The sequence below is a fragment of the Molothrus aeneus genome, chromosome 6 (genome assembly GCF_037042795.1).
Source record: "Molothrus aeneus isolate 106 chromosome 6, BPBGC_Maene_1.0, whole genome shotgun sequence".
NCBI lineage: Eukaryota > Metazoa > Chordata > Aves > Passeriformes > Icteridae > Molothrus > Molothrus aeneus.
Window position 1 is genome coordinate 2885001 of NC_089651.1, and position 13974 is coordinate 2898974.

The window sequence follows — 13974 nt, forward strand, 5'->3', positions numbered from 1 at the left end:
AAGTACTGTTGAGTAATAATGAACAGTTAAAATTTCACCCTAGCAATAAGGTAATTTCAAATTATAAGTATGGTGGTTCTTCCTTGTAATTTCTGAATTTATCTAATGCTATTCTGGAACTATCATGACAGAAATCATCTCATACTTCTAAAGGATTTTATTTTCCACCCTTCCTTCCACTGTTGATTACAGTTTTCATTGTTCATGTTGGACCAAAAGAGACCCACTAGTTTACTGGTATTTCATCTGGACAATTTGTCAATATATTGTTTAAGAAAAATCCAAAGTTATTGTCTGAATGAAACACCAATTTTTAGCAATGCAATGTGCTTAAAAATCTAATAGCTTTCATTGCAAGAAAAAGAACACTGCATGAACTCCCTAGATAAATTCATATTGCATAATTATATTTTACCCTCCAAGAGCAAATTTATTGGGATACTGTAATTCACCTTTCTCTGGTGTATAATCATTTTCTCTTGTCACCTATTCTTTGTGTCATTGCTAAATCATACTGCATAGCTTTAAGACATATTTTTTGTGCATAAGGTGCCTCCAAGTTCTTTTTTTTTTTTTCCAATTCACTTACACCTTCCAGCAATGGGAAAAGGATGCAACTGACTGCTTTAATATGGGGAATGTTGCTTGTGCTAGGAAATTATAAAGAATAATGCACTTCTATTTTGATGTAAAACCCAGAACAGAGAGTGGTCTAGTTAACAGAAAGTCACTCTGCTTGCTAGTTTGCAGTCACTGGGAAATGAGTATGCACATTTATCTGAAGGTTCAAATTTGTCACTGATACATGGTTTCACCAAGGTACCTCAGACTCAGCATTTACAATTCAGCCTGATGAGATCATTTAAAAGTTCTTTGTGGAATCAAAGTAAATGCTGAAGAATAACCTAAAAACCATCAGTGCTTAAAGTCTACCAAGTAAACATGGAAGCTATAAAAAGGAATGCACCCTCATCCACCAACAACAATAAGCAATAATTACTTAATTCAGAAATAAAGCTTACCCCATGCAAAATGTGCCCGAAGCTTTTATAAACCTGCTGTTTTACAGATATCGACGAGTGTGCCTTAAAGATCCACACCTGTTGGAATGACTCAGCCTGTGTGAACCTGGCAGGAGGCTTTGACTGCCTGTGTCCCTCTGGGCCATCTTGCACTGGAGACTGTCCCCACGAAGGTGGCTTCAAGAGGAACGGGCAGGTGTGGACCCTGAGGGAGGACAGATGCTCCGTGTGCTCCTGCAAGGTGAGATCCAGCTGCCCTGGGCTCCAGGAGGCTTTCATCCTCTGGGCTCATGTCAGAAACCCTATTTATGCTGTTGGAGGCAGAAATATTAGCCTAAGCCCAAGGCAAAAGGCAGGCTGGACACTGAAGCTGGGATGGGGATATTCTTCTGGGAAGGCTTTTATTTCCTTGATTTGCTCAACCACACACTTAACTGAATGATGGCCAGCCCTGCTGAGCTTTTACCGTGTCACCCTGTGGGCCAGAGCATTTCAGAGTGTGCCTTAAAGAGGCTTTTTTGCCCTTTACCCATTACCCTTTAACACAATGTGCAGGTTCCAGCATGCTCCCTGGAAATGCTGAAAACTGATTTTAATTTCTCTTTCCTATGAACATGCACCTCTCAGCACTGTAGTCAGCCCACTTCCTCTTGGCTGTGTTTCCCTGTGCTTGGAATGCATTTGAATTAACTGGGTGAGAAGAAAGGTCAGAAGACCCAGCACAGGCACTTGAATTTCCTCCAAGTGAAGAGAGGTGAAGCTCAGCTTTTTCCTTGGCTGTGTTGGCAGGTCTCCCACTGGAGCAGTGCAGCTCTCTCTGCTTGTTTGGAGAAACCAGATCTGGTACCACTGAAGGTACCTTAAAGAGTTAACATTTAGGTCAGGGGAGGGGGGAGGTTTGTTGTTGGTTTGGGGATTTTTTCCCCTGGACATTACCTTTTTTAAAAATTTTTCTTCATATGGTAACCAAGTTAGAAGAACATTTGGCTCTGCTTTCTTGATTTTCACTAGTTAACAGAGGAATGCTCTCTTTGAAATCAGAAGAATTTTAGAAACACCTTAATCTGAGAAGTGGTTGGTCTTTTATGGTCACTTTGACCTGATTTGTTCATAGTGTGGGCAAAGCTGTCCAAAGGCACAGCAGAGCACTGTTGGCCCATACATGAGATCAGGTAAAATTAGGTTTTGGCCTCTGTGAGGAGCTGAGGATGGAGCATGGAATTGGCCTATCAGTCTCCATATCTCAGTGCCTGGGAGCCAGAGAAGCAGAGGGGAGCAGAGGAAAGGAGGAGTTTTGAAGTTTCAGGAAGCTGAAAGCCTCATCCTTTCTGTTTTGCAGTGGTGTAGCAGATGGGAAAATTAAGACTTCAGAGTGAATACAACCTAAAAACTACACTGCTGGTTTGGCTCAGTAGGGAATATGTTCTTGTGAGTTGCTATATTTTTTACTTCAAGTGGCCTCAAGCTCCCTAAAACTCCTCCTTTCAGAAATTGAAGTATAGAATTTTACTGAATATACATCAAGCTTTTATGGTAATCTGGGGGAGCTGGCAAGTTTATGAAAGGATTTCCAGTCAGTAGACTTAGCAGTTTAATATATGTGAAGACATCTGGTCTGCCTTTGCAGAATTATAACTATTAGTATTCACATTTTAGATTGCTTGCAATTTGTGTTATTTACCATTTCTCATTGCATGTATATCTTATGTTGAATGTTCTTACTAGTATATGAAAATACAGAAATTATTAACTAGTACATAGTTTATACTGAGCCTGACACTGTTGTTATGACTCTTACTATATGTCTTCCTCACTTCACTTTTTCTCTCTGTGAATTAACATTTGCATTTAATTTCATTCCAGTATCTGCCTGATTCCAGAGCAAATTCTTGTCTGCAGATTAAGGAAAACAGGAAGAGCTCCTTATATTATCATATCTCAGGCAGAATGGAAAGTCTTCACTCAGTGTTTAATGAAATACATTTTTGTACATCCTGATAGCTTCCACCACACTCAACTCAAGGTTTGAGGCTACTCAAACCTCTCCCTTCCATGCAGTTGCATGGAAAACTGCCCCTGCTTGATCTTTTGCAGCCTGCTCAGTTTGCAGTGAGGAAAAGAGCAGAATGTAACTGAACCATTCCTTATACCACTTACTCAAACTTTGCAATGATCCTACTTACATGTTTTATCCAAAAGAATGGCTTTTGTTTTGCTGTAGTTACTCTGGCAAAGGACAGGTGGATATATTCTGTGCATTGCCTGAAACACAGTCACCATCTTTAAAATATTTTAACTTGCAATCTGGTACAAAGGAAATACATTAACCTTACTTAATGAACTTCAAAGCTATTTGTGAAGAAGAATACTATAGAATAGAGGAAATTATATTGCTTCATTTATGTAATGAAGCAAAGTGTCATTACTAAAGTACAGGCTATTTCAGTGTTTCACTGGACCCAGTGTCTTCAAACCATTCTTGTTCATCGAAATGTACATAAATTTACAAAATCATAAATTCTCAAAACTATAAATTAACATTGTTCCTTTAGTACATTTGACATGTCTTGTATAGGCATCTTTCTGAACTATTGTGGATTTAATAGCCCATCACGTTTAAGGCTAGAATTTGGAGTGGGAAGCTATTGTGCTGCCATGAAAAAGCAAATCCTGGCTGTGCAGTCTGGGCAGGCCAGGTCTGGGCTTTTGAGTCTGTCTCTGCTTAAGGCAGCCCTCCCTTGCCTGTAAAAAAGGCCTGGGAGATGCACACAGCACTGGGAGCAGGAGGATCTGCCAAGCTGATTTGTGTTCCTGAGAGTGAGAACCATTTGGTGGTTTGGTTTTTGCAGGGCCTGATTTCTTTCCAAACTGGCTTTGGGGCTCTGTGAAAACTTGGACCAGCCCTAACAGCTGTTCTCTTCTGTGTCAGTTTTTGCTTTGATAAGAACAATTTTATGAGCTACCTCGGATGCTTTTGAGGAATGTAGAACTGATTCAGTGAGTAAGGTGGGAAGGAAGAGGTAGTAATGAGATGCTATATGTTGTTACTCACCTGAAGAAAAGACGGTTTTCTATATTTCTCAATTTTCTATGTATTTCTCAGGGCTGCTGCTGAGCTGCAAAGATGCACATGAGGTAGTGTAGCTTATGAGGCTTTCTGCTGCTGCAGTATAGGGATAAAAATGTTTTTTGAAATGTACAGAGCTAATGAGGGTGTACACAAAACACAGGTGCTTAGAGACTAAACAGAATAGCAGTGTATTATGATTACCAAAAGTTCTCTGGCAAAATCATCAGAGTTTTTCAGTGTTCTGAAATATGGAGAGTAAAGGCAACATAAAACATGCTCAGGGAAACACAGAATTACCAGCAATGTCACCAGCTGAAAGGGGAATTTTGAAAGCTGATCTCGAAAGCTTAGAAACTGAATTGCATTTAAGCAGATGGGCTGTTGTTAGCCATTATTAATCAGCACAGAAGAGGAGAGAGACTGCCATGGTCAAGGTTCCCTGGATTCCTGTCACAGCCCTGCATGCCTGGTGCTGATCATCCTGACAGAGCTGCTGGGCTAAGCTGGTTTTTGATGTGCAGCTGGACCTGGCCAAGGAAATGGGCTCCTGCCATTCTTCCTTGTGATTTACTCAGACTGCTGAGTAAGGAGATAAAGGTTGTTTATCCCTCCTCCCACAGCTGAAGTGGCAATCTAGCCACTAGTACAGAACACATATCTTGGTGTGAGACAACGCTGAGCAAAGCTTGTACAGTAATACATGCCTTGCAGTTGCAAAAGTGGTTCAGCCCCTTGTTAACCTGGCATGTTTTCCTACTTTCTCATAATTTTGTGTTGTCTTCAGCTTTGCTTGTTAGGCATAAGAAATAATTATAATTATTTTTACAATAGCAAGGAATATTCTGGTCCATTCAAAACTCTGATGAAATGCAGCAGTGACACTGAACTGACATTGGCATTGTGATTCCCTGATGCTGATTTTGTACATGTTGCATTGTGGACAAGGCTTTGCTTTAGAACAGGAACCCAACCCTGGTTCCTGTACCTCAGCTCATAAGCAGTCACCCCTGTGCTACAAGGTGAGCAGCCTGGTCTAGTGTGAGGAGGTGTCTCTGCCCATGGCAGGGGAGGTTAGAACAAGGTGAGCTCCACTGTCCCTTCCAACTCAAACCTTTCCCATGCCTATGGCTGTTTTGGCTGCCTGTGGAAAAGATATCCTGGGCTGCACTCGCCCTTATTAGAAATCAGTTTTTTTCAAGGATCAGAGGAAATAAATTCCATTGCATTGAAAGGTGTTCCTATATTTGGTGGCAATGACATTTTCTTCCTTACATCAGATAATAGGCTCAGAACAAAGTTCCCATGAGGCTAGGAAAAACTGCAATGAAATGAATGGAGTTGCTTTAGGAATTGTGTATTGTGAGTCAAAGCTGAATATAGCTTTATCCAAGCCCTCTGTAATACATTCACTGAATTATAATGAATGATAAGTTCTTTTATCTTTTAAACTAGTGTCGTGTAGCTCCAGATGTGGGACAGATACAGAGGTCAGAATAAAGAACAATTAGTGCTACTGTGATTGTGCTATATTTTGTCCTAATTTAGTTAAAGGGATCACCTTTATTCGAGTTATTTTCTTCACAGTGCTACCTTCAGTCAAAATAGTGCTAAATAAAGATTATATGTATTAGAGTGGCAACTGGTTGAAGAGTTTGTTGATGTAACCAATGAGATATGAAATTGCTTCACTGTATTTCACTGAGATACTGACTGCTTTTAAATTCAGTTGGCTGGAGACAGGAAAACAGTGTTGTCAGGTTCAGACAGAATTGGATCCATGCACTGACAGAAACTGGGATAGTACTGGTATTTGTTGTATTATGACAGGCAAGATCCACTGTTGTGGTGTTGTGAGGGTCCCCAGGATGAGGTGAGAGATGAGAATTTTACTCCAAGTTCTCAGAAGTCTGATATTATATTATATTATATTATATTATATTATATTATATTATATTATATTATATTATATTATATTATATTATATTATATTATATTATATTATATTATATTATATTATATTATATTATATTATAAAACTATACTAAAGAAAGAGAAAGGAGACATCAGAAGGCTAGAGAAAGAATGAATAATAAAAACCCATGCTAGACCAGAGAGTCTGACACAGCTGGACTGGGATTGGTCATTAAGTAAAAACAATTCACATGGCACCAATCAAAGATGCACCTGTTGGTGAGCAACCTCCAGACCACATTCCAAGCAATCAGATAATTATTGTTTATGTTTCTTTTCTGAGGCTTCTCAGCTTGTCAGGAGAAAAATCCCGATGAGGGGATTTTTCAAAAAACATCATGGTGACAATCCACTGCTCATTGGCGCGGAACCCACTAAGAACTTAACATTTCCTGATTAGCCACAGCCGTGCCCTTTGCTGGGAGCCCCCGTGGCCTGCCCTGGGCCGTGGCTGATGGCAGGGCACTGTGTGCTGGCAGGACGGGAGGATTTTCTGCCGGAGGACAGCGTGCGACTGCGGGAGCCCCAGCGCCGACCTGTTCTGCTGCCCGGAGTGCGACACGCGCGTCACCAGCCAGTGCCTGCACCAGAGCGGGCACCGGCTCTACCGCAGCGGGGACAACTGGACCTACAGCTGCCAGCACTGCCGCTGCCTGGTACGAGCACTGCACGCTGGAGGGCACTGAGGGCAATGAGGACTATGGCTTTTAGCAGAACGCACCTGCAGGCAGGCTCGTGGCTCTTCCTTCAGCTGCTTTTCAACCCCAGTCAGATCCGGGGGCGTCACCCTATGAAATGATGTTTGGGTTTCCCTTCCTGACCTCACCCCAGAAGGTTGCCACCTATGAGGAAGGGGAAACCAATGCCAAGAAATAAGTGATGTCTATAGCACAAACCTTAGAAGGGCTAAGACATAAAAGGGCAATTCCTCAAACTACCACCCTGGATTTCAGAATCCATAATGTTAATTCCAGGAATTGGGTGATGTCATGGAAGAGATCAGGCTCTAACTCCTCAGTGGGAAGGTCCCTTTCAGGTACTGCTCACCAGTGAATGGTGATGGCGGTGATAATGAAGCATTTAGAGAGCCCCAGAGAGCTGAAATCTACACCATCAGTTTTTGCCTTACTGCTGAATAAGCAGGTCTAATGAGAAAAATTGAGAGCTTGACAAAAACCTTGGAAACCTCAACACTATATTAATTTTAGCATTAGTCTGCTTTTGAGAACTTTTATGAGGTTGTCTGATATTTAATGACTTCTGCAAACCTTTTACGCATGTGATGGAGTTGTTTGGAGAAATTTCACTTTTTAATTATATCTGTCTTGTCAAAAGGAATAATAAATTTAGTTATTTATTTATTTGTTTGAATTCTGCAAATCTGGAAACATGGAGTGCCAGTGCTGATGTATAAATTAGAAAAAAATTAAACAAATAAGGCTGAAATTACTAGAAAAACATACAGAATAACGATAACTTGTTTTCTCATTAGACACTATGGGTTATTCCCTTAAAGCTTTGGGTTTTCCATAGATATGCTACTTAGTGCATCAATGAAGTTCATTAAAACTATCAGTTTTCTATTTATAGCTGTCTGTATAACACAGTCTTTATATATGTTACTAATCAAGAGTCTGAGAATCAGGAAGGAAATTACATTCAAAGCTAAGTTGCTGTCATGAGGTAATTATCCATAATGCACAGAGCAATTATTGAGGGTGTGGCTTGCAGTTTCTTGTCTAATTTTATGATTGGGATAACATCCAAAGCTGTAAGGCTGTGATGCCCTAAATCAGTGTTGTGTGTAAGGTTCTGTGCAGTGTGTTATGTTCTCAGCATCTGGAGTGTTTACAGAGCAGTATAAAGCAAGTTATTGAAGAACTTTCCAAGATAAATTTAGACACACAGAGAAACACTGTGCAGAAGAAACCTGATATTTTTGTCTTTTCCATGTCTCTATCTGCTAAAGTGTTTCAGGTTTTTTTTTTTTCAAATAAAAATAATAATAAAATTAAAAATAAATAAATTATGGAATAAAATAAGTCAGTGGAACACAAATGGTATTACTCTAACGATTCCTTTATGAGCTGACAATAAAGTTGATATTGGCAGCTGCTACTAAAATCAATGTTCAGTGCTTCTCCAACATACTAACCTACATCTATCTGCAGTGTTAATTTTCTATTTAAACACTTGCTGTGATCCTGCAGAGATGTTTACGTGACCAGGAGTAGAAAGAGTGCATGAGTCTGCAAGGCAATCACAGCAAAAATTATAGTTTGTAGAAAATATTAGTAAGCAGTATTTGACCCTGCCTCCAGAAGCCCCAAAGAACTCAAGTTCTCCTGCTACAATGATGAGTGTTGTTGTTTAGTCAGAAATCAACCAAATGATAATCTGCTACATTTGGGAAACTTCAGTTCAGTATTCAACATGTATTTGTGTGATCAACCAAACTGAGGTCTGAACCATTCAGTTTATTGCAATTTTGGCAAAACAATGCTTTCAATAGGGTAAAAAGTTTCTTGTTGGTTCATAAATGGCAGGTACAATGACACTTGCTTCAATATTTATAGGAAGGAGAGGTGGACTGTTGGCCTCTTCAGTGCCCGACGTTGAACTGCGAGTACACAGCCATCTCAGAAGGAGAGTGCTGTCCCCACTGCGTCAGTGACCCCTGTCTGGCTGACAACATCACCTACGACATCAGGAAAACCTGTCCAGATGGCTATGGAATCACAAGGCTTAGTGGTGCTGTATGGACAATGGTGGGATCTCCCTGTACAACCTGCAAATGCAAGGTATGACGGGCCAGGTGGAATGGTTGTGGAATGTACCTGATAAAATTGGGGTCCTTTTCTTCCCCTGGAGGCTCACATTAAGATCTTGGGGAAGTAAATGAGACCTGAGAGCCAGCAGAAAACCCATGTGTTTTCTGTCTGACAGAGTATAAGCAAAACAATTCTCTCCTTGTTGAAAATGTTGAGCCCAGATACGTTACTATCCTAGTGCAACTTTCAGACATTCTCTTGAAGGGCCCTTCAGGCATTCTCAGTATGAGTCAAGGGTAACATTTCAATAATTACCTAGTGTGGATGTTCATGAAAATGTGTATTACAGAGCTGGTAAGCTGAAGGAAAAACACTGCTATAAAAGTTTCAACAGCAAGTACACAAGTTAAAAGGCATTGCAGCTCTGAGATAAAGGCATTCCCACAGTAGTGATGGGAAGGGAATGTCACAGTTTTTGTCCCCTGATCTCATCAAGATGTGTTTAATCCAATGGCTCTCATGCAGGAGTGCAGTCTATTTCCCTTGCTTTGTGCAGTGATGACCCCACTGTGCTAATGTCAGAATTATGAAAATGTTGTTTAGGGTTATATAAAATGTTCTTCTGTTCACTCTAGGAGAGAAAGCTATTGCCTCAGGGCTTTAAATTATTGAAGGCAGTATTTTTGCCATTCTTTTGAGGTTTTTTTCTGTAGATTTGTGATGATTAAAAAAAAGAAAAGTAAAAAAAAGCCCATTTGGGCTTTTAGTAGTTGCTGTACTTTTTTATTTCATAAGATAGCTTTATAAATGACTGTATGTTAGAAAAAGATACTTAACATTAAATTCCAAAGCTGTATGGTCTTTATGTTGCCCTTATCCCCTCCATAACTGCCGTGAACCAAGAACCTGACCTGTTTTCTAATTTCAGACAAGCAGAAAGCTTCCCTTTGTGGATCACATCAAAATTCTCTCCATTAACTTCTTGCATGAGAGAATACCCCAGTCATCTGTTTCCATTGCTGTGCTGTATTTTATGATGGTCACCACATCCAGGTTTCAAGTTCCTGTGGCAGTTCAGGCCAGTTCAGTGCTATTTGGCAAGGTTGGCCTCCTCAGAGAGCCACTGCTGGGAGCAATGCCCACACCCTGGGTGCTGGGGCAAGGTGTTTTTAGGTGTTTTTAGATGTGTCAGGGATGGCCCTATGTCTGCATGCCACAGCCCTTTGCTCCCTGTGACCCGCTGTGCTTGTTTGTCCGTGCAGAATGGGAATGTCTGCTGCTCGGTGGATTTAGAGTGTCTCAACAATAACTGACCTGGGCAGACTGGACTGTGCCAGGGGAGGAAAACTGCTGGAGTTACCACCTGAAGGAAGCCTGTGCATTGGCATTTTATACACCAGACAATTACCAAAGTCTCCAGAGGAGGAAGGTGTTTGGGAGTTGCCTTTGGGAGCTGTCACTATGCTCATCCCTGCCGGCCTTGTCGGGGGACTTCCAGTACAGCGCAGAGAAATCAATGGTTGCTGCAAGTTTTCAGTGTTGTAAATTACACACCTTTCCTGTCAAGAAATTTGCAAATATGTTTGAATTATTTCATGGGTAAACTAATGCTGTATTTTTTGTTTTAATTTGTGTATTGACAACATTGATAGAATTCAGCTCTTCTTATTTTGAATCTAGATTTTACAAATACGACAGCCTGTTGTGATTTTGTCCCATGATATCACATACTTGGTTCCAAGGTCCCTGTTAGATGTATTTATGAAAATATGTATGTATGTACAGTCAGATTGCATAATACTTATATTTCACAGCTGTCCAACATTTTAAAGCATTCAAAGGTATGGACAGAATGAAAGTAATCAAAGTAAGTCTGTCTTAAACTATAAAATTAAATGCCATGAACTGAATTAAATGGCAGAATAAGCACTTTCTTCTTCAAACGTGCAGAGCAGCAACAAGACCTCTACAGTGAGAAATGGAACTAAAACCCCATCCCACTGACAATTCAACACATACTCAAGAAGGAATCACCCGTCATTATCAGCATTGTGTTGAGTATAATTCCTCTGGATTATACAGTGCTAAAACAGCCAGAGATCCTTAAGATTATATAGTTTAAGTTGAGTAGGTTAGAGTTTGCTTGCATTTGCAACATCATTGATGAGTTCAGAATTTTTCCTCTTTTGTGTTTAATAATGATGTCTGTCATGCTCAGTTACTGCTGCCATAGTGACAAAGTGCAGAGGCACCTGTTCCAGCAACAGGAGACCTTAATGCCTGGTAACTTCCATTACCAACAGCTCAGAAACAGATTTTATCTTTTCATATTTTATGACATTCAAAAATACTTAAATTTACTGTGTTGTTGAGGACCTAAGCTTAGACAGAAATTTAAACCAAGACTCTTAGCCCTATATAGAGGTTAGAGCTTAGATTCTCTTCAGCTAATGGCTGTTTTTTTCACGAGGCTAGAAAGTTTGTGGCATTAGAACAAAAATATATTTCTATGGTGATGCATCTACAGCTTAAATGTCACATTTTTTAATGTGCTGTTGAGTTTTGTTCTGTTCATTTGTGTATTGTTTTTTTTCTTTTTGTTTATTTACTTAAACACACTGAATATATGGAAAAGATTGCAGAAATAACTATAGTGGCTACAGTTTGGAAAGTCTACATTTGTGAGTTTTTCATAGTTTCATGAAGAAAATGTGAAACTGATCAATAAGAAAGAAGTGTGACTATACAGTGAAAATATTAGTTGTTAAATGAAGTACTATTACGTTTATAAGGGGACAGTGGCAAAGAATATAAAATTACTTTCAGTCATTCAGATAATTTTATTCCAATTTTTTAACCAGGTTTTGTTTAGTTAATAACTTTGTGTGGTAAAGTTAAATTTATTTTCTTAAAAGGCCCCGTCATTTTCAGCTAATAATGTATTGACTCTATTTGCATTGCCCTGATGATTGTATAATAAGGGAAAGAGTTGTGTTTTATATGATACTCAAAGGATGTTTGTAAATCATGTCAGCTCATTTTGTATATCACATTGTAAAACCCAATGGTAATTCAGTTGTTGAAGATACCCAGTGGGCTGAGATATGAAGGGGAATGATTTAAAGTCTGTGGGCATCTAAATAAACTCCTATGTACAGATTGCTTTCCCTTAGTTTTATTAGCAGGATTCTAAAACACTGATCAATGTCCTTTCCAGCTTGAGCTTGTGATGTTGCAAAAAAGGAGAAAAAGTGTTTGCCCAGAGGTATAGCATCAGAGTGCTAAGAAATATGTCATTTATACTCAGGCAGAATCATATATTCCAGTCTGTCATATTGAATTTCTGAAGCTCTGTAAATGGATTAAAGACAGTGCAATCTCTGAAAATCATTCTTATCCCTTTTACCTTGTAGTAGTGAAGCCCTTTCCCAGGATGCTTCTGGAAGCTCCAGATCTTGTTAGGATCATATTTAACAGGACCACAGAAGTTCACACTTTTCCACTGCAGACCAATTTTCTTCCAGAGCTCAAATGCAAATTAATTCAGTAATAAAACCCTTTCAGAGCATTTTATATAGCATTACGTGTCATTATCTCCAGAGTGATGCAGCTTGAATTGTTTACACAAAGTCAAAATATTGACACAGACCTGTTTATGTTGCATTTTAAGCAGTTGCCCTGACTGTGATGAGCTTTCCCTCATGAAGTAATTTGATCACTAGTTACATCACATGTTCCTTCAGAGCCCTCAGAAGCCCCAGCCCCAGCTCAAAGAGCACATTATGGAGGAAAACTTAATTCCCTGTGTCCTTCGTGACCAAGGTAAGTAAGAACTTTCAAAACTTCCTTCTTGATGAAATTCCCTATTCCCTGTAAAGATATGGACACTAAAAATAAAATGCTGAAAAAAACCCCAGTGTTTAATATAATAATTTGAGAAAATTCTTCTCTTTGTTTGTGAGATGGACATTGTCTCTGCTCAGGAGAATGTATATATTTTATCTAGGTAGTGCATATTTGTAGTGTAGTATTAACATGAGGAGGACTACCACTAACTTCTGTGAAAGGAAACTTGCTGCTGGTTAGGAGACTTGGTCAAAGCTCTGGCTATAGACAATTGGAATTTTGTAGCTGTTTCTGTTTATTTATACTGTGAAAGAATATTTCCTCTGCAACCCTTCTGATGACAAAAAAAAAGTCAATGAGTGACAAACAGAAAATGAGAATTCCAGGTGTGGTAAAATGTCTTTGTCCTCCCCCTTTTGGTAGAAAACTCAGTCTAGGTTCTCTAAACCAGAACCTGGTGCAATGTCTTGTGAGGACAGTGGAGTTCTCAGCTCTGCTTCTGGGTGTTTGCAGACTCATTTCCCGAGTTAAAGCAAGTGCAGATATTCCTTTGTAGTGGCCCGTGGAGTCAGGGACCACTCTGAGCCCTGCTGGCCACTAGGAAGGGCCAAAGCTGAATTAATTATTTCCACAAATGCTGAATAATATCAGCCCAACTCACAGGAGTGTGTGTGGGATTTCTTAGTGCCTTTGTGTTGCCTCAGAGACCTAAATAACAACTGTCTTCCAGTAATATATCTTCCCCCAAGAGCTGTCAGTGAGTTTTCGGGTATAACTATGTACAAGATTTAATTAATAACATCTCTTCAATCAGATTGCAATGACAACCAAAATATCTTTTTTTTTTTTTTTTGTCCTGTGACAGACAATAATGTTTTACAAAACAAAAGGTAAAATGTCAGGAGTGATTACATAAATGGTAGAGTAGATTTTAGCAGAATTAAATTATAACTCCTACGAGCAATATGGGAATGTCTCACATCTAATGGTACTTACATAATCATCATTAATGAGGGGTTTTTAAAAGGGCCCCATGATACAGTTTGATGTAAAATTTTAAGTGAGTGTTGTGATAAGACATAATTGTTTGAGGAACATATTCTGCCAGTGGAAAAATGTGCCTGCCAACAAGCTCCTCTTCTTCTTAAGGTACATCTTTGGAGCTCATTGAAATTTAAATTGGTGTAAGGAAGATTCATGGTAGTATAAATTAAAAAAATAAAAAGAAATTTAAAAGATCCAGTCTGGGGTGTCTGAATGCTTCATATCCAATTCTTCTCTGGTAGAAGTCAGC

The 13974-nt window shown here is 39.4% G+C and overlaps 1 protein-coding gene across 2 annotated transcripts in view; it reads left to right on the forward strand.

The window, feature by feature from the left end:
* The window catches only part of NELL1 (neural EGFL like 1), a 316106-nt gene extending 304115 nt beyond the window's left edge, over positions 1-11991 (forward strand). For both annotated transcript variants that reach the window (XM_066551385.1, XM_066551386.1), the window contains 4 exons: positions 1070-1263; positions 6543-6719; positions 8640-8864; positions 10097-11991. In XM_066551385.1, the coding sequence (XP_066407482.1) occupies positions 1070-1263; positions 6543-6719; positions 8640-8864; positions 10097-10147 (647 nt within the window). In that variant the 3' untranslated portion in view covers positions 10148-11991. The remainder of the gene's footprint in view (positions 1-1069; positions 1264-6542; positions 6720-8639; positions 8865-10096) is intronic.
* The last annotated feature ends 1983 nt before the right edge of the window (positions 11992-13974 follow it).